Source organism: Lepisma saccharinum, chromosome 4 (assembly GCF_977018435.1).
Source record: "Lepisma saccharinum chromosome 4, izLepSacc3.1, whole genome shotgun sequence".
In the NCBI taxonomy this organism is placed as follows: domain Eukaryota; kingdom Metazoa; phylum Arthropoda; class Insecta; order Zygentoma; family Lepismatidae; genus Lepisma; species Lepisma saccharinum.
In genome coordinates, this window is record NC_139232.1 from 67568598 (window position 1) to 67595488 (window position 26891).

General features: G+C 40.4%; 1 protein-coding gene across 2 annotated transcripts in view; it reads left to right on the forward strand.

The window, feature by feature from the left end:
- Positions 1 to 26891, forward strand: part of LOC145986545 (7SK snRNA methylphosphate capping enzyme-like) — a 159974-nt gene that overhangs the window by 65613 nt on the left and 67470 nt on the right. Inside the window, exon 1 of one of the 2 annotated variants that reach the window (XM_083120668.1) lies at positions 25348 to 25516. The exons of the other annotated variant lie outside the window; for it this stretch is intronic. Within the exon in view, the coding sequence (XP_082976794.1) occupies positions 25445 to 25516 (72 nt within the window). The 5' untranslated portion in view covers positions 25348 to 25444. Of the gene's footprint in view, positions 1 to 25347; positions 25517 to 26891 lie in introns of those variants that run through there. 2 annotated transcript variants of the gene reach the window in all.

Consider the following 26891-nt stretch of genomic DNA (forward strand, 5'->3'; position numbering starts at 1 on the left):
GATAATGGGTACTAAAAATAAAAGCATATAATACGAAACAGCTTTCAATACTGTGAATAATAAAAGTCTAATTAAAAACTCGTATGTATTACTTTGGAGGGGTGTTTGCAGAAAGTACTCCCCCACCAAAGTCAGCGACTGGGTGTTTTGTTTGGAGGGGTGTTTGTAGAAAGTACTCCTCCTCCCCAAAGTCGGCGACTATGTTTCGCTAATATATGCATATAGTTGTTGCATTGACTGAAAGAATCAGTAACTTTTAATGTATGTCAAGTTTTGTTGGAAGCTGCATCGAAGTTACATAATCTTTTTCCTTACTTTTCACCTAAAATATGTTTATCCCCTCAATTTCGCGAGGAGCTGTTTGTTCCTATGCTATTTCGTACTCCATTCCCGTTCCAACACATTCACCTTATCATTTTATATTCCTTGAACATGTGTCACGATGTTTGCACAATAAAAGAATTCTTTTGACGTGTAATTTTTATGTGACATATTTATGATCTAATTTACGTTTACACTTCACCTGTCTAATATGGAAAGAATGCAGTGTAAATTAAATTCTATCCCAGGGATCAGGCGCGCGAGTCTTTATCACGTCAACAGATGGCAGCAGCTAACAGCATTGCTTACTCGACTCTCCTCCTCCCACTAAAACCTGTTCTTGCTTGTTGGAGTGGCAAAGGCGGAAGGAAAGGAATGAGAAGCAAGATTTTTTTTGTGTGCTCTTCCCCTCTAAATCTCTTAGAACAATTTTTATAGGAAGAAGATAAGGGAAGGAAGAGGGAGGGGAGGGGCGCAGGAGAATACAAGTTGGCAGTAGTTCATCTCGGCTTCGCTATCGACAGCAAGTTTGACAATAAACTTTCAAGTCGCCTGATACTTCGGGAACGTCGTTGTCTCGCGTTCGTGCTTCGTGCAGGCGTCGAATTGAGACAGCGTGGTGCAATGCATCGCCTTTTATTCAGTGCTCGAGCTGGGAATTGTTACGTGGGGGGAATAGTTGCGGCGCCAAGGGGTTGGCAAGGGGTGCTTGCACACCCTAATTTTATTCCGCATCATCTTCCCCACCCCCTTCTCAATATCACTTTCAACCGAAAACATTATTAATTTTTGCAATGAGATCTTACGTTTGACTACAGAAAGGATTTTAAGGTGCAACATTATGGTCGGGAAAGGGGGAAAAAAGAAAATATTTTCAAAAAGGTGCAAAAAAAAAGATGCTGATAAAATGCCTTTATTCAAATCTAAACCAGTTACATTAACATTCTTTATTTAACCGTAGCAAATAACATAAATAGTAATTATTACATAAAGTCAGTAAGGAAGTAAACGTGGCATGTACTGGGTTACAAAGAACTTGTTATACAGGATTACGCTCAACATTTCTGTTTTCGAACGTAAGTCGCTGACGCTTTGAGCTCAGGATATCCTTATGTGTGGAGAAACTACATTATCTTGGGAATTATTGGGGCTGTAATGATTATATTATGTATATATATGTATATTATACAGCTAGCTGGGGGTATGCTTTGCGTAATTTTTCTGCGAGCACTGCTTTTATCACTTCCGATACATCCGAATCCGGATATTTTTGGCAATCCGTAGCCTGATGTCAGAAACACCGGTAAATAGTATTAGTGTCGAAATCGTGAATCGCGGACAGATCTGCGTGACGTAGTGGTTAGCACAGCGCGCTACGACGCAAGGTTTCCCGGGTTTGAATCCCGGAAAGGGTGAGTGTCTATAAATTTCATCATATCATCATCACTCATCTTCGCAATTAGCAAAAGTGGCAGAAAGGCGAAGTAAATAAACGAAATCAACAAAACAGCGGAAGAAACCATTCGTGAGAGTCGCCTGTTTGTGTCTTCCTGCCGAGTACGATCCGCTTTATCAACGTTAGACATCATTGAAGCCAGATTCTGCCAGCGTGCAAGGAATATAATAAGAAGGGACCAAAAGCATGAAGAAGAGAAGTGAAAACGTTTCCCCTTTCTTCTTCTTTCTTCGCCCGACCCTGTGGCCGAGTGGTTAGCACATCGCGCTGCGACGCCAAGGGTCCCGGGTTCGAATCCCGGTCGGGCTTGGTTGTTTGTGAATGTCCATTCATCAATTTCATCATTTCACCACTCATCCCCATCTTCGCAAATTAGCCAAGAGGCACAAAACGCGAAGTAAAATAAACTAAACTAAATCAAATCAAGTTTCCCCTTTCTTCCATTAACTCCCCCGTAGCTACTATACCCTGTCCCAGCTAACTGTGGAGCAAGGCTGCGCATAGCGGCAGAGAAGCGAAGGAAATCGAGTGGCCAGAGCGAAGCAGTACACGCTGCTGGGAAGGCTGGTAACTGCAGTCGCTTTCCCCCTCCACGCAAACTCGTTCCCTCTCACGTGTTCATTGGTGAAGCCGGCTCGCGTCACTACTTGCGCAGAGACTTGTTTTCGTTTGCCTGCTCCACAGTTAGCTGGGACAGAGTATAGACACACCACCAATAGACGGTCACGTCCCTTTTTGAAACAGGTAAACTAATGGGTAAAATGTTGGATATGTTCCTGCAACTTGTGATGGGTGTGGGTGGGGCGGAGCTTTGGAGGAGGGAGCACAGCTGTTCCTATACTGGAGTGTTAAGAGGTGACTCTTTCCAAAGACACCCAAATGTCACCTCCCTTCCACGTAGTACACCCTGGACTGCAGTTTGCAGACTATAGTGAGGCTCTGGTGTCGAGACTTGCATCCAGTATAATTCTCCGTGGGACTCGTGTTACGTGCGGTCCTTGTCTGTTTGAGATTATCTTTTCATCCATTTCATCTTATCACTAGAGTGCGCGTCAAATCTCCTGCATATGGCCTTGAACGGCTGAATAGCACCAGCGAATCACAGACGTGCGGCGTTGCCTAGTTCCGTGACAAGGAGTTTCGCTCAACCACGCTGTCTCTCTTCTGTGTGAGATTTCGACATGGCACCGCTGCAGTGCGCTGCTATTGGCTATCGCCATATGCAGGAGATTTGACGCGCACTCTAGCCATCCTCATCTTCGCGATTAGCCAAAAGTGGCAGAAAAGCGAAGTAAAAATAAATAAACTATATCAATCATTCAAGCGAAGAAATCCATACGAGTCAGGATTCCGACCCCGGACACTTGACTTTCTTGATCGCTACACTAAACAATTCGGTACGGGAGCTAGCACTAACAAATAAATATTGGCATGTTTGGCTAACGAGTCATTCCATGCCAAATCAACACAGATATGTGCAATTTCCAACCTGACCATCTCCGATTTTCATGAAATTTGGAGAGTTGAAACTATGCATGGAACTTAGTAACTTTGAAAATTTATAGTTTCGTTTGTCTTGTAATTGTTAAATTATTCAAGATCAAAGTTCGCATAAATTGCTCTTTTTGAGCCCACTTAGCTGTACTAAATGTGCTGTAACTCCGCTCCTATTTCGCCTAGGACGCTCAAATAAAGATTATTTGTACAGGGAATTGAACAAGCTTTCCAGTGATATATAACAAACCTACCTTTGGATAAAAATATAATTTTGTCACGTGATCTTGGCCTTTGACCTTGAATATCTCAAAACATGTAATCAGCAAAAATCATGAAAAAAATATATTTGGTCCCTTATGCTATACTCTAAAACATATCAAAATATGATTCTGGGACTGCAATGGGATCAGAAGATACAAACTAATATGTGTAACTATGTGAATGATGAAACCCTCATTACATGAACTACGACGAGTCAAATTTCCCTTAACACCCTCCTACAAAATGTAAGGGAGTTATCCTGGGTATAATTGGTCATGAAAGAAATAGTTTAGGCACAGGGAGATCCCTAGCTGTGTGTGTCAAGCGCAGGTCCGGCATATTGTTGACCGCCATATTGAATTCAACGAAAAATTTCAAAGGAAAGGGAGTGATGTGATATATCAAATCAGGCTAGAATTTCACGAGAAATGAAGTGACGAAGATATTTCCAACGTATATTTAACCAGCAAAAAGTTATACGCATATCTTTGACTTACGATATATGCACATTATAATGTTGTCAATGTTCCTGTGAGCACACTCGTTGACGTCTCTCACACTCACATAGAACATTTGGCAATGTAGCAGGTGCAACATCATCGCAAGCAGCAACTATGCCTTCTCTCGGATGGTCATTATCACGGACTTTTAGTAGCGCATACACCATTCTCTTCAAATGTTTCTGAAGGTAAATGTCCTCCTAAGATGTTAGATCTGGGAAATGTGCAGGCCATTTAATAGATTTCCGTCTACCCATCAATCTACCTAGACATGTACCATGAAGAAATTGCCACAATGTCCACATAGTGTGGTCACACACTGTCCTGTTTCAAAACTCTGGAAAAGTGCCATATGCCGTAAGCAAGGATGAAAAACCTGTTCACTTAATAAATAAAGAAGTCCTCACCATTTAAGGTTCCGTTGTTGAATATGGACCAACCATTCCCGTTCTCCATACACTATACCACATCATTAGCTTACCAGCAACAACCATTCGGCTGGGATCTGTCTACTGTAGATTACCTCCCACTTTAAACTGTAGGTCCAGTCCCGATTAGCCTTACTGTGCATAAAGTGGACTTAAAACAACAAATCAATCTACTGTAGATTATTAAATCACAGGTATTGCATATTCTTTTTGTTAACTTCACGTGACCATAAAAATTAGCCTCGTCACTGAAGAATATTTCATTCCAACGGAAGTGGCACGTAATTGTTTGAGATACTTTCCCCAATATTCTTTACTATTCAACTATTTGGTGAATGTCGCTGATTAAAATCATATGCAATAGTGCATATACTTCTTTCGCTCCCGAGATGTCAGCGTGATCTCGATGAGTTCCTAACACGTTAGGAGCATTCTAATGCTTTGTTTTTAACACCTGGAAAAGGAAAAAAATGGTTACAAGCATGCAGTAATAACTTTTTGCTGGTTAAATATACGTTGGAAATATCTTCGTCACTTCATTTCTCGTGAAATTCTAGCCTGATTTGATATATCACATCACCCCCTTTCCTTTGAAATTTTTCGTTGAATTCAATATGGCGGTCAACAATATGCCGGACCTGCGCTTGACACACACGGCTAGGGATCTCCCTGTGCCTAACCTATTTCTTTCATGACCAATTATACCCAGGATAACTCCTTCACATTTTGTAGGGGGTGTTAAGGGACATTTGACTCTTCATAGTTCATGTAATAGGGCTTTTATCAGTCACATAGTTACACATATTATTTTGTATCTTCTGATCCCATTGCAGTCCCAGAATCATATTTTGATATGTTTTAGAGTATGGAATGAGGGACCAAATATATTTTTTTCATGATTTTTGCTGATTACATGTTTTGAGATATTCAAAGTCAAAGGCCAAGATCACGTGACAAAATTGTATTTTTATCCAAAGGTAGGTTTGTTATATATCACTGGAAAGCTTGTTCAATTCCCTGTACAATAATCTTTATTTGAGCGTCCTAGGCGAAATAGGAGCGGAGTTACAGCACACTTAGTACAGCTAAGTGGGCTCAAAAAGAGCAATTTATGCGAACTTTGATCTTGAATAATTTAACAATTACAAGACAAACGAGACTCAAAATTTCCATAGTTACTAAGTTCCATGCATAGTTTCAACTCCCGAAATTTCATGAAAATCGGTGATGGTCAGGTTGAGGGCTGTGTTGATTTCGCATGGAATGACTCTTAACTCCACTCAAGGCACGTTCTGAATTTGGAAAATTCAAGATTCTCGCGTGGGAAAGGGCATTCACCTCACTGCCCTACATTTTGTAGACAAGGCTACGCGCGCTCGGGCTGTATTATTACGTACACACATCGTGTATTTTATTACATGCGTCTGTATATTCAGTCAGCTTTGAGTTTTAGTCGAAATTGAAATAAAAGTTAGTTTCACTTGTCGTACAATTTCTTTCATAGTAATTTAAATTAATTGCTATGTTGATATCAAATTCTTCAGATCAGAGATTTGTTCCACGGGTGATCTTTCTTTGTGCAGATTTTCAACAATTCCCGAGGCATTTCTTTCATCATTGTTGCTACCTATCGCACTTTTTTCTAATCACAGAGCAAAATAAGGGGTGTGTGTGGTATGGATAGGTGAGTATGTCATGCCCACGATATTTCATTCGTAAATGTAGCGTTGTGTTTATCACGAAATGCCTGTACGTGACCTAACTCAAAACCATTTGGAGGATGTCTCCTCCCCCCTCCCACTACATCCATGGCTGAACAGTTAAATGCATTCATTTCCACCTAGAACAAGTCTTGGCAGTGTATTACGTACGTGATTTTTTTTGTCCATAAGAACATGGATTGAAATTACGAAAACGCACCTGTGTTATGGCCAAACTTTCGACCAAGATGCAAGCCCGGTTTTATCCACGTTAAGACTCCGGGCCAATAACATCCTTAGACGCCTCCCCCCACTCCCCCAACATGGGCGTCGGGAGGGGGTGGTCGAACGGGTCGGTGGACCCCCCTGGGAATTGACATCGTTCATTTAAAGATACAAGAAAGTTGAAAGTTTGTTGCTGTTATTGTTAAGAACAGAAATAATGTTCATTTAGTTAGTATTAGAACAGAATAATGAAAGTAAAAATGCATTCGATGGGAAACATTGAGTGAAAAATACGGAAATAAAGTTATATCAGAGATAAAGATATATATATATATATATATATATATATATCTTTATCTGTTGTTATATTCTACCATTTCATCCAAAGAACAAATTGTTCTACAGTTTTCAAAACTCTTACGCACAGAGGTCACACAACAAGCTTTATGAAAAAGAAAATCCCTCTAACATTTAAAGCCTTTTCTTGAAGGAGACGTGCAGAAGTTAATATCAAAATGCATTTCAGATACTAACTGAACAAAATTCAAAAGAAATAATGGAAAACAGTTGTGCTGGTATTCACTCGTTTGGTGGATCGAGTCTCCACATTTATATAATAATAATAATAATTAGTATTATTATTTCGAATAAAATTTATTTTTGTTAGTTTATAATATTTATTATTGTATAATAACATTTATAACAGAGGTAATATACTTATAATTTTTCTACTACTCAACTTTTATCATTTGCCCGAACCCCCTGCAAAAAATTCTGGCGACGCCCATGCCCCCCCCCCCCCAATCACAATTTCCGTTTTGACTTTTAAGCCAAGTAATGTGAGATTGTGAGTTACATTTTTACCGCATTTCAAATATTTCAGTTTTTCATTTTATGGCTCTTTTCATAGCAGTTGTTTCCCCAGTCGCTGTAGCCCCTTCCCCCTGTTAAATCTGGGCCTACCTGTCAGAGGGGTTCTCGAAATATCTAAGTAACAGCTGCGAAGTGTAAAGGGGTATGGTTACCATTTCGGAAGGAACCCAAATTTCAACCTTTCTTCCACCCACGTAGTGCACCTTGGATTGCATTTTGCAGACTAACAAGGCTCTGGCGTCTGGATCTACGGCCAGTATAATCTGTGGTGTGGGACTTGAGCTGCGTGATTTTCCTTGTCCTTTCATTCATTTCATTTTATTGCTATTCACCCTCATGTTCACGATAAGTGGAAAGTGGTTCCGACTTCCGTGCTCGGCGCGCTACGACGCCAAGTGGTTCTGGTTTCGAATCCCGACCTGGTCATGGGGTGGTATTCTTCGTGAGTGTCCCTTCATCAATTTTAATAATAGCATCATTCATCCTCATCTTCGCGATTAGCCAAAAGTGAGAGAAAAACGAAGTAAAATAAAATCAATCAACAGTTGCGAAGCTTCGTAGACCTCGGCATATACTGTTCTGGATTCGAATCCTGGTCTAGGTGTAAGTGTTCCTTTGCGAGTGTTCTTTTAGCAGTTTAATCTCCATTTATCGTCGTGATTTTCCTAAAAAGACAGAAAATGGAGGCAGAATAAGAAAAACAGAAGCAGATAGAGAAAGAAAAAAGTTTCAATAAAGGACAGAGGATGCTCTGAAGTTCTTTTCTCGTTCTTTACCGTTGCGTATGAATGAGCTTCCTTCCTATCATTATCTGAGAGTCTTGGCTTTTCACGGTCTTCATGTTGCAACTGACCGTGGGGAAGAATCTCCCCGAGGGTCTTACGTAACGGCAACGTTTTGCTCGTATTTCGATCGCGGTCACATTGTGCCGTAATGTAATGTCTTTCTCTCGACTTTGTGGAATGAAGGTCGCCAGAAATTTTTGTTAGGACCTGCGATAAAACTTGTAATCGAAATAGTAAATAAAAACTATGGCCTAGCCTATGGCGATACCATGCTTTTCATTCGCAGGGTCCACAAAAATGCCGCGCCACACTTTCGCCGAGTTTCATTATCCTGGAAGTTATAAAACAATTAAAAGTTTCCTATGATTTTGTACAAATATTATGTGAAAGAAAACTTTGTTTTGTGATTAGATAACAAGATATTTTGATATTATGACGTAATTTTTAAATATTTAGTGCAAAACTGATAAATTGTTTCTAATTCGAGTGGAATTCTCACCCACAAATATCGGTATCGTTAAGGGTATCAGTTCAACAGTGGCATCGGCTCAGCCCTAATAATTAAAGTTATAAACTAATAAAAAATAAAACAATTTTTATATCACTTATTACTATTTTTGGATTCACCACATGACCGATTATCCAGCACAACTATTTTTTTCTTTTCATTATCATATTTTTCAATTTCATACAGGTAGTGTGCTCAAATGCATAGTTACTCTATTATGTTATTAACTTTTACATACCTTGTTCAGGCCAACCTCCGTGGCGGCGTGGGCTACGATGCCAGGGGTTCAGGGTTCGAATCCCGGCCTGGGCCTTCTTTGTGAGTGCCCCTTCATCAATTTCATCATATTATCACTCATCGCACAAGCGGCAGAAAAGCGATGATAAATAACCAAAAAAACACCCGTTCCATAGGCGTACGCAGACCCTCTCATTAGGGGAGTCAAAAGCCTTGAAGAAAGTTCAGTCGGGAAAGAAAAAAAAACTTATTTTATCTCACTGTTCTCACTGTTCATCTCCTTGCTGGGTGTCTGTCTGTCTGGGTGTGTGTGTGTGTCTATATATATATATATATATATATATATATATATATATATATATTTATTATATATATATATATATATATTATATATATATATGTATAATAAAAATAATAATAATGCAGCAATAACAAATAAATAAATTGTCTCTGAAATGTGCAGGGCTCCTTTTGCTCCAAACAGTTGTGTTCGTGCATTTAAGACAAAACTGTTTAGCAGGAAGAGTCTGAAATACGTAGTAGGCCTAGTTATAATTTCTCTCTCTCTCTGGTAATTTACAATGCATTACAGAAAATAAGAAAACTGCGAGCGAAGCGAGCAAGAAATTATTTAGATCCGAACTTTTGCAAACTGAAAACAATATTGATTTAATATGGCACAAAAAATTTCATGAGGCACCATGCCATTCTCTTTTGCAATTTTTTTTCATTTAGATCTTTCAGCGCCTAGGGCAAACTCCCACCGCTCCCTAGCTATGGCTCTGAACTTGACAAGACTGTAAGAAAAGCAGAAATTGCGAGCGAAGCGAGCAAGAAAATTTCACGTAATGTATTTTTATAAAATTTGATATCGAGGATGGCAATTAGTGTTGCCCACGAGACGAGACTTTGGCCTGTCTCGTCTCGTGGAAATGCTGTCTCGTCTCGAAAATATTCGTTTGTCTCGGGACACATGATCAATCTCGTCTCGTCTCGAATTTTTAAAAGCCTGTCCCGTCTCGCCCCGTCTCGTCCCGTGGGCAACACTAATGGCAATTGTCCCTTTGTGCCACCCCTGCAGGTGCTCTTGGCCGTCTGGAAGAAATAATGCAAGAAAGACGTGAAAACTATTTCCATCTTGAGTATCCTTTTGTCCTGCTACTCTTAGATTCTACTAGTCTTGTTTTCTTTACATCATTGTTTGCCCCCCTTGCCCCCTAGAATTATTTTCCGTCCAAGGTTGGGGTGGGGCAATGCCAATTTACCCCCTGTGTTTGCGCCACTGCACCCCCTTTCACCGCAGTTGCTTTGAACTTGAATCAGCTTAAAAATACTTGATTTTCGTTTAATAACGACGATAAGATTCCTCTACACCAAATTTCTTGGTGAAAGTATAATAATGTAGAGATATGGACGTCTGGAAGAAGGGGCGGGGGGCAAGGATTGCCACACCTCTCCCTTAGAAATCGAATGTCAACCTAGAAGTATATATTTCACACGTATAATTTGATTTCAGTCATAGTAATTAACATTAATGCGATAATTTCAAATTCAAGTGGTGTTTTTTGAGGGGGCAACACTATTATCGGGGTAATTCTACCCATGGAAAAATAAGTTGCTTGTTCCTCCGTGGAAAAAAATCTGTGGATGTCCATGATTAGGGGGGGGGGGAAATGCCCCCCGTGCGCACGCCTATGCCTCGTTCAAGAGATATTTAAAAAGTTAGGTGCACATTTTAGTCATAAAGTTTACGGTCTGACGTAAAAATATCAGTTCTGGAATTTTGAAAACGGTGAAACAACTTATTCGTTTGATAAAATGATAGATATGAAAACATAAATTTGATCATGAATTTTATTCATTTTTTTTTCCGATCTAGCACGTTTTATTTTACTTATTTTTGCTCTAGAATATAAAATGACTGACTTTATTTATGTTGTTTTCTGCTCTCTTGTAACTTGAAATGAACGATGACAATTTCCAAGGAGTATCGATGGATCGGTTTGAACCCCGCCTCTCCTCCTGATGCCCATGCTTGGTGAGATGTTTTTGCGTCGCGGATGCGTCCGGAATACGTTATGGTTCCACACGTACTTTTGTTCCGTGTTCATGAAAATTCTACTGTACTACCGAAGAAGCACCTAACTCCTCAGATGTCGGGAGCTGGAACATGTATATATTCCATCAATTCATGGTTATGAGGAGGCGAGACGGAGCCGAAAATACGATGCTGGATATGCCAATTTTTACTGTACTATCTGTCCAGAAAGTAAATGCTCGGTGGATGTGGCCAAATCTGGAACTAACGTCTGTATGAGAAATTATTTGCAACATGTAACAATGCCACTTTGCTTTTACAATACATGAGATTTGTCACATTAGATCAAACTGGAGAAATAAGTTACGACAGAAGTCTAGTTCTGAGTTGCAGACCTCAAGTCTATTCCAGGTTGTAAAAATAAACTAGTGAGAAACAGCAGATGTTAACGAAGTGTACAAGATTGCTGACTACTCTTAAGACTAAATTTCAACTTGGTTTGATCGAGTGATGAAGTGGTAAAGAGCTGGCCCAGTTGTCTGAAGGTCGCAGGTTCAAATCTCTTGTAGAATCGACTTTTTTTATTTAGTAGAATTGTTGCTTTAGGACATTTATAAGAGGGAGAATATGAAAACTCTTCTTCTGATAAATCTAATTACTTGTCGATATCACTTGGGATGTGTTTTTCCACATAACTTCTCCAATACTCAATTACTTCCTACACGAGGCAATAAGGTGAACAGATAAATATTCGTGGCCCAACTGTAAGGTAAAATAGAGGTTGATTATTATTATTATTTTTTAAAAAAGTCATGAAACCCTACATCTCGTTTACACATTCTGGGCACTCCGCTGCAAATGAACCAAGGATGACGTCATACTGCTGAGAGAACATTCGCGTTGACTGTGTGAATTGTGGTTTCAGCGCGATGCTTTTCAATCGTTGAACTGCGCATGCTCAGCTCGCAGGCTTCTGTAAGTAAGACTGTTGAATCATACACGACATGGGCTATCCTGTCTGTGACCGAATTCTAAATGCCCTCCTATTCAATATTTAGAGTTAACAAGAAAACATAATGTTTCGTAGTTTCGAAAAAACACCAGTTCATTTATAATATTCTGTTTGAAATACTGTATTTTCTATTAATATCAGATAAAATAGTGCAATATGGTTTGAAGACATGAGTACGAGCATATAAGTAATAAATCAAAAAGGACGGTGTGGTCCAGCCCACCTGGACCACACGAAGGGTCCCCGGTTCGATTCTCCCCGTACAGCACTTTTTTTTTAAAACGATAGAATGCGAATTAATGTAAGTCTGTGAAATATTTATTGCATATTTGATGACAAATGTTTTAAATTTTTAATACAGATTGCAAATTGTTTTGAAACTGCTCAATACAAAACTACTTTAATAAATTTGAAACCATAAAATGAGACGAATAAAATAAATGTAATAACAAGAACAATAAACAGTGTATAATTTAAAACTAGTGTTTGCATGGAATTGATGGAAACATACTGGGTGTCCCAGAAGTCTTTCCCTGATTACAAACTTTATTCATATCCGCTATATGCAATGTAGAGATGTGAAAGTGGTGCCAAAATGTTGGAAAACTAACCAAGTTTATTTATTGCCGGTTTCAGTAATGTGGCTGTAGTGTAGCAGTGTCAGTGCCAAGGAATCTGGAATTAATGCTCTTGACATGGGTGGCATCTTTCCATACAATGTTTCTTGGACTTGAAAGGATTTGGGAATGAAGATAAATTCCATTTTTTAAATACCAACTTATTGATGACAGATATTCTAGACGAAAGAATTCTGTACATTTGAAAGTCCTCTGCACTGTTATTGGTGACCGGGTCTCGTGATACCAGAGGACATGCTGAGCTTTTTCCTGATTTGTGAACATTTCCGGTTTTCTGGACTGGCACTGACACTGCTGCTACACTACAGCCACGTTACTCAAACCTGCATCAAATAAACTTGGTTAGTTTTGCAACATTTTGGCAACACTTTCACATCTCTACCTTGCATATAGCGGATATGAATAAAGTTTGTAATCACGAAAAGACTTCTGGGACACCCGTTTTTTTATGCTTAGTGCATCATTGGTTTACCGTGCTATTAAATCTTGCCTCTAAATCCAAACACAGACGCAAGTGTTAATGCTGGATTTGTTAGTAACCCAGTGTCAAGATGTCATTTCAAAAAGTGGTGTTCCTTTCAGTTTGCCATTTATATTCCTTCAGTTTCTATTAAAATAATAAATGATTTATATTGATTCATACTTTGAAATAATGTGTAGTTTCAGGCGTTGTATGCATGCAGTGAGCGAAGAAGATATCGACTTTGTATCACTGCACTCATCATTCCCCTATACACATACAAACGTTTCTTAAAAATTGAAAGACTCATCACCTCAGCACCCCCCCCCCCCCCCCGCTCGACAACCCTTTCTTACAAAATTACTCGGCTCTCCATTGCAAGGAGGTTTCGATTGTGAATCGACGTGATTGAACCAATGTGTGACGTCATATAGTCATATATCGTTTCGTGGCTGCTACACGTTGAGGCAGAGATCACACTTCCACGACCCTTTTGCTAACGTCCTATTGCAGAGCGATCAAGGAACTAACTTCCTGTGTGTGAATTGTATCTCGGGCGAAACAGGCTTTTCTGTGCATTATCCCTACTGCCCTACACTTCCCTTCAATACCTAAACTTGCATTTATTGTCGAATAATGTATAAAGTCGTATAATAGTTGTTTTTAGTTGTTTTTTTAACAGAAGCCTAAGTGGGCAAATGAAATGCTCTGTGAACATGACGTTGTGGTCAAGTCGGTATGATAACTTCCCAACATGCCAATGATCCTGAGTTCGCTCCTCTCGTCAAAGGCAGATTTTTTTTACAGTGCAGTGCCAACTTGTATATACCTAAGCCAAGCGTCAGGTTAACCTTGCAGCAGGTTTTATGTATCAATCCGCGCGAGAACTGAGCTCAGAATCTTCCGTGCCAGTCTTTCCTCAACCGCCGAGCTGCTTACATCGGAGACACTGAGAAAATCTACAGTATTGCCAACCGCACAACACATCAAAACCCGCATGCATGTCAAGTGGATTGTATTTTTGCTTCTCTTTGTCTCCTGAAACATAACATTTTAAAAGTACTTTCTGCGCATATATTATTTAATAAATGTGTCATTAATATAAGAGCGAAACAACTTCTAAACATGAGAGCATGTGTGTATATTTCGAGCACGCAAAAATAAAAATAAACAAAGATAAAAGTAAACAACGATAGGCCCCTCTTGAATTTAATGACAAATTATTGTTTTTGGTTTAGAAAGAAATAGATTTATGAAAAACTTGGTTGCTTCGTTCGCAATACATCCGTTACTCTAAGACACACGCACTTCAAGTTGTACCACCAAAAAAGCATGATTTGTTATTGGTGATATATACAATCAGGTGCATTGTCTGTCGCTATTACTCTGGTTTCAATTTATGAATCACTTCACTAAACCAGGATTCAAATCTTGGTCTGTCTATTTGTTGCTGATAATCACCCTTCCCTTTCTTTGCGCTGAAAAGTAAATATGCGCCTTCAACAAAGCTTTCATTGCCGCCAGTGGGTGAAACAATAAGCCTCCCCCTTCCCCTCATCGTCGGTTTCTTCAGCCCTGGCGGTGGTTTTGCATGGTGGTATCCTTCCATGGTTTATTCCCCCTTCCCCCACTCACCGAGTTGAAGGACGTCTCGTCCAAATAATAAACATGTTTCTTCTCACTGCGATATATTTTAATACCGCGGAGATTCTTTTGTCGTCAAACAACAAACAATCGTTTCCTCTTGCTAAACTCAAACCGCAAATCATTCAACACCCGTGATACAATTCGTGTGCACATTGACGGCAAATCACCTCACGCCCTGTTTTACTTTGATCTTGTTGCCGCAAGGAGGATTATGCATTTAAAACAACTTGCTTGACTTTGAAGAACATTTCCTTTCGGATGAAGCCCAAAATAACATTCGGGTAAAACCGCGCGCTGAACAGGAGATTCAGCCATTCTCGCCGCTCTACAATAAACATAGGGTTAAAATAGTGGGATGTGCAACACTGGTATCAGCGATTTCACGCGCTCTGCAACGCATTCAGTCTCGCTCGACTCGCTCTAAAGTTTCAATGTCTCTTCAACGCAATACAGATTCGAGTTGGCGAATCTGCGGTTCTAAGTTCGTCTGCACAGTGATTGCAACCAATTAAGTCCATACCTGCTAATCAATGTATTATTTTGTCTGTATATTACAAATTAAATAACTGTTTTCTTGCAAGTATGCAGTTGTGTCGGAATAGAACCCGTCTCAGTGGAACTATATTCTTGCGCGCACGTTTGGATCTACATATGCTAAAACCTGCTGCAAGGTTGACCTGACGCTTAGCTTAGGATGGAATTAATTACACATATCGGCACGACTGTTATTTTTTAATAAAAATGTAGTGGGTTTGAGAGTAACTACTCGATATTTAACTTCTTACAAAATGTGGAAATGCATGTGAACGATACATACAGTTCTTGTTTTGCAAATCACGCAAGATCAAGAAGCAGTGGAACGTTAATGTGGAAATTCTCAGCAGCCACGTCAACAATGCCAGCTTTTTTGAATATATATATATATATATATATATATATATATATATATATATATATTGGTTGAGTTCTGAATAGAATTTCAATTTTTAAAACGAAAAGTAGCTAAGAACATATTAGGTTATATGAGTCGACAGAATTAGTCCAGATCTTAACATTATAATTGTGTTGTAAAATCTGTAGCTGCATATAAGAATCCTACTGAGGGACGGCATGGCATGGGTTCGAATCCGCCTGGGTTCAATAGCTGGGTTCTCGGCCTGTGTATACGATCGGTGACAACCCACCATCGTTAGGAAATTGTGGAGCTACGAGTGAGTAGCGTAACCCGGTCTCGGAAATCTTCCACAACGGCTAGAGGTTCGACGTGCTGACCCCATGTCACCCCAATAGCGGTTGAAGTTCTCCACACCTCTATGTAGGATTATGGGAGGGAGACAGGCAGTCGGGAGATAGGCCAATGCCCTTCGAGGTCTGTCGCGCCATGGATTATTTATTATTTATTTATTTATGTAAGAAGAAAAATCTAAGGTGTTTTTCGAAATTAGCATGTGAAATCATGGATTAAAAATGCATGTGGTATGCACTTCTCACATCCCATTATCCCATGTATTCGAGATTCTGTGGACACAGATATTTAAAAAAATCACTGTATAAGTGCGGATTAGAACACGCACATGTTGGTGCCTCATTGGCAACTAAAATAATAAAAATAAAAACATCTGTAACCGGCCTCGAACACGCATCCTTCAGATTGTGAAGCCGTAACAGTAACCACTCACCTACACCTTCTATTGGTAAGTATTTATTTACTTATCATGTAAGTTTTCGAATTGTTTCACTACTGGCGACGCGAATTTCTTCTCGCTTATTTTCTTTCAGATGTTGTTGTTTTTCCAGACCGATACATTTTTTTAAACCTTTTGCCACCCACAGAGATCCTTATGGAATACATTATTGAAACGTAACTCCCAGAACAGAGAATGAATATGTTAGTTTCAAAAAACTTGTGAAGTGGGAATGGTGTGTTCAGTCACACATTTCACCTTAATATTTTTCATATTTGAAGTTTTGCTTTCAGCGCCACCATCAACCGAGCATTTTCTTTCTGGACAGATAGTACAATTGAATTCCTCTTTCAAAATTGTTGGGGTAGCCGAACTGGTTATCACTCTCGCCTTAGGTGCGAGCTGTTCTGGTTCGATCCCGGGTGGGAACCCTAAAATTGCGGTGCTGACAGAGCAGCGTGAGAACAAGCGAAGAGTTACTTGAAAAGAAGTTGGAGACTCCGGCCTAGAAATGCAGAGATGGATCTCGATGTGCTGACCACGTTTCGACCAGTCAAAAGCCGCCTGCTTGGTCTTGGCCCAAATTATTGATTCAGTGTGGCAAGTACAGCCATGTTCAGACAAAATGGCATTGTGTGGTCCACTTTTTATGTATAAGTGTATACGTCGCAGTCCCCTTTGCAGTTACAAACACGTAATACAAAGCAATCTGCAAGATATAGAAAGGCCACATTCAGTTGTCTCTTGTTCGTATTTTTTACCTAACAGTTTATGACAAAATGAAAGGAAAGGTTTTAATCTGAATTGATAATGTAAATTGTATGCTGTTTTTGTCTTGAAGTTGTAGTCCACAACAGTTTTAAGTCAGCTTTATACACAGATAGGCTAATCAGGACTGGACCTACAGTTTAAAGTGCGATCCGGACCAATATGTGCCTCCACCGGGTATCAAACACAGCACCTCTTGATTACAAGACGATGTTACCACTACACCACCGGGGAGGCCTACATAAACTAGTTGTAAAATGAAGTTAGTTAAGCCTCAATAACAATAATATAAATTTGTTACAAACTTAAGCCCGATTGCATATTTAGGAATAGTATGATTTGGTGTTTCATAAGCCACTCGCGGCATCTGTGGCAAAGTGGGTTGAGTGACGATCTCGCATCTGAAGGTTCACGGTTCAAGTCCTGTCTATGTCATGAATTCCATGTAATCACTAATTAGACAAAAGTAACGTAAAGACAGCGGAGAGCAGAAAGCAACAAAATACGAATGAACTACGCCAAAGCAAACGTAGTATGTTCGTTGTTTACCCACACGAGAACTGGAACATAATTTGTGGCGTTGTTTTTCAAGGAAAGACAGTTACTTCACTGTTTTTTCTTCTTCCATCCTATGTTTTTCCCTCCACCCCATTATCGTCAAGTTTTGCTTCGAAAACAGTCGTAAAAGTTATGCATGGATAGATGAAACAAAAGGACAGCGCGTTTCCACAACAAAGAAAAGAAAGCATGCGTGCCTGGAACTGTGATTACTGTGTCAAGGTTGCTACATTTTGCGTATTGTGTTTCGACGTGCGGAGGAGCACCTGGTGGGGAGTTAACAGCCTCTCTAAATCTTGTCTTACTCCGCTGCTGCTACCTCATTAAAGAACAAAGGAAGGGCTTAATGATGGGGCCATTTTACCCAGCTGAATTACTTCGGAGGCTTAGGACTGTCTCACACGTGAATGTTTTGCTTATTGTTTTTATAGTAGGGCAGTCTTGCAGGAGTTTTTAGCTTGGCTGTAGGCCCGTTTTAGACGGAAGCATTTCCTTTTAACATTTTTGTAAGCATGTGAATGCTTCCAAAAATCTTACAGCAGATAGTTCTTTACACGGAAGCGTGTCATGTAACTTTTCGGCTAGCTTTTGCGATTACAATGTATAAAATATACAGCACGAAAGGCACGTCGAGTTACACCATGTATGATGAGTGCAAGGTGTTCATAATTGAAACAACTAAAATATTCTTCCATACGTGTACTGAATACGTTATTAAGTAGGTATATAAGCAGCGCCATTGTTTTGTACCTAATACCGGTTTATAGGAAACGTTATACCTCTCGGTTGAATAGTTATCGGCTTTTAAAAATGTGACGTTGTTTACATCTCGCTCGGCCGTCATTCCATCTGCACTCGTGATCTTCTCATTGGGTATGCTACGGAATTAGGATCGATTCTATCCTATCATTGAGAAATACCAATATATATCATAGGCGTGCGCACGTGGGGGGAAGGGGGGCAGTTGCCCCCCCCCTAATCATGGACGTCAACAGATTTTTTCAACGGAGGGACAAGCAAGGTATTTTCCCATGGGGCATATTACCCCGACAATAGTGTTGCCCCCTCAAAAAACAACACTTGAATTTGAAGTCATAGTTACTATGACTGAAATCAAATTATACGTGTGAAATATATACTTTTAGGTTGACATTCATTTTCGAAGAGGGAGGTGAGGCCATCCTTGCCCCACCCCCTTCCAGACGTCCATGTCCCTACATTATTATACTTTCACCTAGATTTTTAGTGTAGAGGAATCTTATCGCTGTTATTAAACGATATTAGCTATACTCTTAAAGAAAATAAAGTATTTTCAAGCCGATTAAAGTTCAAATCAACCACGGGGGAAGGGACTGCAGCGACAGGGGGGCAATGAGCATTGGCTTTCCCCAACCTTGGATGGAAATCAATTCTAGGGATGCAAGGGGGAGCAAACATTGAGGTAACAGAAAGCAAGACTAGTAGAATCTGAAAGTAGCAGGACAAAAGGATACTTAAGATGGAATTAGTTGTCACGTCTTTCTTGATTTTTTTTGTGCCATATTAAATCAATATTGTTTTCAGGTTGCAAAAATTTGGATCTCAAAATTTTCTTGCTCGCCTCGCTCGCAATTTTCTTGTTTTCTGTAATGCATTGTAAATTACCAGAGAGATGTTATAACTACTAAGTACTTCCGACTTGCTGCTAAACAGTTTTGTCTTAAGTGCATGAACACAATTGTTTGGAGGAAAAGAAGCGCGGCACATTTCAGAGACAATTTATTTATGTGTTATGGTGCCTCCATGTTGCTGCAGTTTGTATATACCCATCATGCAATGAATGCAGTGAAACTAAAACAGTGAGATACAATGAGTTTTTTTTTCGCTGACTGAACTTTCATCAAGGCTTTTGCCCCCACCCCCCTAATCAGAGGTCTGGTCACGCCTATGTATGCCATTGCATCTGAAATGCCATAAGATTTTTTTTCACTTTACACGGTAACATTTTGGTCTAAGGAAAATGCTTTTGTCTAAAGCGAACCTTGCACGTATCAGCTTACAGCGCGGTGAGACGGCGTGCTAGAATGTTTTGTGGGCAAGATTGTCGACTGGCGCCTGCGCAGTAATGCAATCTAACGAGAGGAAATGCAACACCTTATTACACAATCATTTTGGCGCACAGTTGTGACGTCGTTGCCTTGTAATCAACGGGTACCGGGTTAGATTCCCGGTGAAGACACATTGCACAGTGGTTCGGGTCCCACTTTAAATTGTAGGTCCAGTCCCGATTAGCCTTTCATGCATAAGGCAAAAACTCACACTCGAAAAACCACCTGGCAGAAATGCCTTGCTCTCAAAGGACTGTTGCGTCATAGTCTTTATAACAATAATAGTTATTATTATTCTAGGTAAGATATAATTTGTATGTTTTTGCTATATGAAATGAGGACATCCCCAGTGGCGTCGTGGTAACGTCGTCACCTTGTAATCAAAGGCTCCGTGGTTCGATACCTGGTGGAGGTAACTTACCTTAAACTGTAGGCCCAGTCCCGATTAGCCTGGACTTAAAACTTAAGCTATAGAGCTACCACAAGGAAAGAAACCTTGGACGAAAAGTCCCCGCGCAGCTTTCCCTTCTTCCGTTCAGCTCGGGCCATAAGGAAGCATGGTCCGCTCTCCCCCTCGCGGGAGTACGGTGCACAGGAGTCGTGGGTCTGCGCAGGTTTCTTTGCTTGTGGTTCCACTCAAGCAGATTGTTACGATTATTAAAATTAACACAGTTTTTTTAAATATAAAAATGTAGAGATTACATTTTCTTTCGTCTAAAAAGAATGTTATACGATACTTAACAAAAGTACGTGACTTACTCATTTCGGAAAGTGATTGAGTTATAGTTACTCGAAAAAGGAAACTTGTTAATTATAAATACTGATGCATACAGAAGATATTATAGTATAAAGTGTGACTGTTTTCCTATGCAAATTAACCTAACCTTTAATCTTGTCATTATCCAGTAATCGCTGCGTAACCTTTCAATGCATAAACAGCCACACGAGATGAACGATTTCAGGCTTATTGGATCATTCTCGATTTTAACCGCGACAAGCAGACATGAACGAATAAGTCTCTAATGTATTCGTTCGTCGTGACAGCACTCAAATGCCGATCCTCTGTCGAGCGAAGCCTCGAGAGTCTGGCTTGCGCTAAACCCCCGACACGAGGGAAAGTGCGGCCAATTAACGCGCCCAAGTTAATCAGCTCTATTTCTGGATGCTGTGTTTGCTGCTTCATTATAAACACTGTAACACATCGTAGCCTAACCTCGCCGTGGCGGGTTGGTCCAGTGCAGTGTTTCCGCGGACGATAAGATACTCTTTGAAATATGTCTGATACCTTTTGCCGTCAGTGTGGTACTTGAAAAAAATCCAGCAGGGTGTCACGGTATCTAGTGACATGTGAAACGCAGTTCGATATAAATTATTTTTTGTTTATTGATTCATTTTATGCACAAACAAGAAAGTGTGAGGTTTGATTTTATTTTTGTGAATAAACTTGTATCCGAGCCAGACGTCGGGAGTTGGGAGATGGGGTTTTTCTTGAGTGACAGCCGCCGCCTAGAACATGACATATTTGCACCAACGCGGAGATAAGGAAAGATTATTTTCGCCGCTACCGGGCTCGAGTCGCAGCAGGCGTTCGAACCCATGTTCACGGATGACCAGGAAAACCAGCTTGAGCTCAACTCTGCAAGGATCCAGGACGCGTCGCTGACCGCGCCTTTCAAGACAATGGACAGAGGTCATTTCCATCCCCTGAGAAAGCGAAGCCAAGCCACTAGAGCGTCCTGTTCAACGGAAGAATTCGAATCTCTTATATATAGGCAGTACTATGATTCCAGACACAGTTTTGACCCGGATTTCACAGAGAGAGCATCTCCGCGCTACACTCTCGCGTGATCATTGCTTTGTGTCCGTGAACTTTGTTTCCTTACGTACTGTGAGCGACTTGCAGATAGAGAGTTACCAGTGTGCGCCTTATTTTGGTGAAGATTACGCGGTGATTTGTTTTTGCCAAGCGTGGACTACATAAGGATGGAGGGCTAAAGAAGATTGAGAAGGGAGGCCGTCGCTTCCCTGACGCCTGCAACGACGCCGAAGCCAGTCAGACGACGCCGAAACCAAACACTGCCCAAAGCCCGAAGGACGCTGTCAGATCGACGTCCCAACCAAAGCCCGAAGGACGCTGTCAGATCGACGTCCCAACCAAAGCCCGAAGGACGCCACCAGAGAGAGAGATTGAAGGACGACTCCAGAACGACGCCGATCGAAGCCAGAGGGAGAGATTGAAGGACGACTCCAGAACGACGCTTCCAGAACGACGCCGAATCGAAGCCCGCCACCAGGGAGATTCTGAACCGACGCGTGACCACGTACACCCGACGCTAGTGACAAGAGGAACGCCCGAAGTTCTGAGGGGGTGCAAGTACACCATATCGTCGCAATTATTCTTCGTCGCGATCGACCTCGGAGGACAATTTCGCCACAAAGGAACCGTGTGCAAGTCCCGCGTCCAGGAGAGATGAAGGACCACGCCATGTAGCAGAGTCTGGTACAGTATACTTCAGAGGGTCTCATGTACATGTAAACGTGCGTCGTTAGTATCGACACCGTACTGTTAACACCGAAGTCTCACTTATTTGCAAAGTTACTCAGGAAAACCCAAACCTAACTTCCGCGTCTAAAAATTGTTTTGGTATTGTTATAAAAAAGGGTAATTTCATGTTCAGATGTTCTAATTTAATTGTCTGCATTCAGGGTTAGAAGCTCCATTTCATTTCTTTAATATTTAGTATAAATTGTCAAAGTGTGCTCCATTTCTTGTGTAACCGACCGCCCCGTCGCGCCATTTAATTTGTCAATAGTTGACTGATGAGTCCTTTTTAATTATGGAAAGCGTAGTTGTTTTTATTGTAAGGTCGTGTGCGTGAAATAGTATTATTTGTTGCATAGTGGTTTTTAAGGTAATTTTTGCTCGCGCCGACGATTGATTAGTGTATTCCGGCAGCTGGAGCCAATTAAGTTTTTGCATCACTATGTGATTGAGTAGTTGTTCTCATTGGACGAGAGAGGCTTATGTGTAACACCCCCGTCCGAGAAGCTTTTATAATGTCGTGCTCACGACTGGATGCATACGTTCATTGGAACGAAAGATTTAACCACGCCGACCCAATTGTCTTAGTTAACCGCTTTCCGAGGGCTGGCACTTAAGTTAATTTAAAAGAGCACGGGAGCTGGCAGACAAATGCCCTAAATTCACATAAAGGCTTAGAAATTAAAAGGAATGATATGTTAATGAGATCCATGATTTGTATCCATACTTCACATGTAAAAATACCTCATGTGTGTGAAAGAGAGATAGAGTGAATGTTGTGAGAGTGAGGAGGCTTTGTAAACAGTTGTTGATTGCAATATTATTTTGTTGTTACAATATATATTCACTTTTTACCGTTCGTCAGTGTTGTTATTTGACGTTTTTTCAGGTACCAGATATTATGCTATTAGTGTTTTATGATTGTTCGAATCTACATATCAAAGGTAAACAGAACAGTGTAACTTTTCAAGGTATTAATCTCCGCCTCGCAATAGTATGACAATAAACGACCGTCTCAGTACCGAACTTGATAACTGGACCGTGAGTCACGACCGGTTTCCCTTACACACAACGACGTTTGGCCCCGTGCCGGGGTATGATTGACACGTCATTTCGGGGGCCGTGAGTGCACTCGTTACAAGGGAAGGTAGGGGGATCAAGTCATTTATTTCGAAGAGTCAGGATATTATATAGCACCGTTCAAATTCTAACCAGAGAGACAATGTCTGTAAATAAACCCTGGTTGATGTATTCAGAAAAGGAATGGTATTGGGGAAAGGATGTAAATAGAACGTCGGTCGGGCTGAAGGAAAGGGGTATTCATTCGATTTCCAGCCCATGGACAAGCGAATAAAACATTATTACTACTTGCACTGCTTGGCACATGTCCCTAGTCAATATTTTCCTCGACTATATTGCATTTGCATCTTGGGTAGGGATAGGTCAAACCTGATGGAAGATACAACAATTTATAACCTAATGCTTATCATTAAAAGTGGAGTCGCATGTGGCGTATTCGGAGTTTTTGAAAAGCACATAATTTCGGAACCCCTTGACCAATCTCAACAAAATTAAAATTTTTGGAATTAGCATGAAAAGTTCTAAAATTATACCGAATTCAATGAAAATCGATTCCGCATACTTTTTGTTTGTTGTAATGGAAGGCAAAACGATTGATTTATTTGCTTTATTTTACTTCGCTTTTTGTCTAATTTGCGAAGATGGGGATGAGGTATGATATCATGAAATTGATGAATGGACACTCACAAATATCCATGCCCAGGCCAGGATTCGAACCCCGGTCCCCTGGCGTCGTAACGCGATGTGCTAACCACTCCGCAAAGGAGTTCCGGCGGAAGGCAAAAAGAGACAGATGAGAAAGAAGAAGCACTATTGATGCGGGAAGGATCTTCCGTTACTTTTTTTAAAGGGCCCCACCTCGCATGAAGCTCTAAGTTATGTATTCTTCAGGATTGTTAAAGGTCCAGGAATTTTAAATAAAATCAATTCAATTCCGGTTCCGGAACAATTTAAATAAAATCAATTCAATTCCGGTTCCGGAACAATTTAAATACGGTCCAGGAACCTTTTTTCAGTGAAACAATACGCAACTTGTACCGAATTTAAATTGTGCGAGAAAATAGGTTTCGGTCCTGCAGCGGGACCCAATAGAACCCATTGGAATTTATGAGTTCCTGGATATTTACGTTCTGTTTACGTCGCAGTTCAACCTCTTTGACTAATCTCGACGATGAAGATGAGCGAAGGATAATGATTGAAGTAAATGACGGGATAAAAACAGTGACGCATCAGCACCTTATCCAGGACTCGATACACTAATCGCTGTCACGTAGGAAATGTGAATGTATATTCACGTGTTATACCGGCTGCTGATCATTGTGCCACCAAAACTCGAACAAGAAGACAATTTGGCACTGGTCATTTTGATCCCGTTACACAGCAATGCACCATTCATAAGAAAATGCAGCAAATTTATTTTTAATGCAGCTTTAGAATAAGTAAATTGTTGTTCTCTCTTGCAGATTTCAGTGTTTCCTGACACTTTGTTTTTCAATTTCTAACAACGGAATTTAAAAATAATGCCTAAATGGGTGATTGCATGGATGTTATTAAAAAAAACAACGTAAATATGCATACTGGGACGACATAATTCATGCTTTCGGGAGCCTTTGTTTTCAAGTTCTTCAGCGGAAAGTGTAAACAGGGAAGGTGACTAAGTTTGGCTGGCGGAGTGTCAAAGGAGGGGGAGAAGAAGAAGAGAAGAAAATGAGTCACTGTCCAGAGAGTGTGAACATTACAAAATGAATCGCAACGTGAGAGTTTCTTCCTTCCGAGTGACCATGGCCAGTGCGCTCGAAAGTAATGATCCCTGGGATCGCTCAATGCGGCATGCTTCCCGAAAAACTGTGCGCGCTCTGGTGGGGGGAGGGGTGGCGGGGGAGGCGTCGTATGTGGCATCCATGCGTGAGGGAGGCGCTTTGTTACAGATCGGGAGCGAGGTTCGCTCGCGGGGGCCAACGTTTGGCAAAAATACTGGAAACCTAGCAGTCGGGAGGGCCTGACCGTGGCGCGTGTGACTATTGTTTCTACCGCTCGTGTTCCGAGTACGTGTGTGTGAAGTTCGCTCCGCGAGCGGATGCGGTCAAGTTGGTGTTTTTGTTCTATCGCAGATAAGAAAGATATCCCGCGCAGTAGCAATGAGGTTCGTCAGATTTCTCACCGCCCGAGAAGGTTATCTCCTTAAGAAGCAGGACTTCAGGAGTTGCAAGGTGCGTCTCACGTTTCTCTACCCCTGTGCCAGGTTCATCGTCAAGCCAGAATAAAACAGAATACCGTCAATTTCTATACGGTTTTCGTATATTTATCCAAGGATCAGGGTGTCTGCTAACTTAATTATTCGGATAATCCGGATGCCCACAGTCCACATTCGTATAACACCTACGTTCACCCTCGTCCGGATAATCAGATATCTGTCATTCACGTTATTTCGATAATCCTGTCTCCCGTCATGACTATCATTATAATCGAATAATTTAGCCCAAAATTTTGCAATAAGTGAAAAAAAATCTTACAAGCAATGGCACAATAATTGGGTGGGTACATTGCACCCCCTCATTTTTTTTACGAGATAGACCTACAGTACAATCCACATTTTAACTCGTGAAAATTTATCTCAAGTGAAAATTGTTACAGTTGGTTGAATTTAGTAATATAAAACATTTTTGGGGAGCAATAGTATCTCCAAAAGCACAGAATTCTCATTATGAAACATTGTTCACATTAAAAACAATTTTGGCATATTTTCAAAAAAGAATGGTGAATTTTGCATAACAGTCTTCAAGACATCTTAATTTCCGAAACACCTTAAGCTGGAAAACATTGTCAGAGCTCATTTGAAAGTTATAGATAGAAGTAAAAAAGGCATATGGACAGAGAGCATACTCTCATCTTCAATTTGTTCCAAGGTTACACCTGTAGTTTCGAAAAATAGCAATATGCTGTATCTACATAATATTCACGTTACAAGGAAGGAATTTAATGCTTATGATTACATTAATTACGGTTAACTATGTGATATACGTTAATACTTTAAAAATGTAATGAACGGTAGCGAAAATTGACGGGCTTACAGTCATTCCTTCAGCCAACTTTTTACGGTAAACATAATTCCTATACATTAATTTTCTGCGTAGTCTGCGAGTTATGAGAAATGTATCCGATTTGCAACGTGTTTTATGGACAAAAAATATATTGTGCTCATATGGAAGCTGTATATAATCTTCTCAAACTCTGCAGAAATTCGTTTTCTATCTTATCTCTAGCACACACAGGTAACTAGTTGCAAGATGAATGCATAGAATATTAAGAATTATGGCCGTGTAGACAGAACCAAATATATTTTCTGCTTGATGCACTTTCTAATTGCAGGATATCATGCGAACTGCATCGTGGTCTAAACTTGGTTTCGTCTTGTCCTGTCTTGATTTTGAACGAACGTAATAAGTTTGAAAAGTACTCGGATACTTTGTCTCACGAAATTACTAATAAATCAAGAATAAATATTGTTTTCACTGACTACCTTCAGTTAACACACGAAGCATTACTCAGTTATTGACTAAAAAATAATTGTGTTAACAATAATGG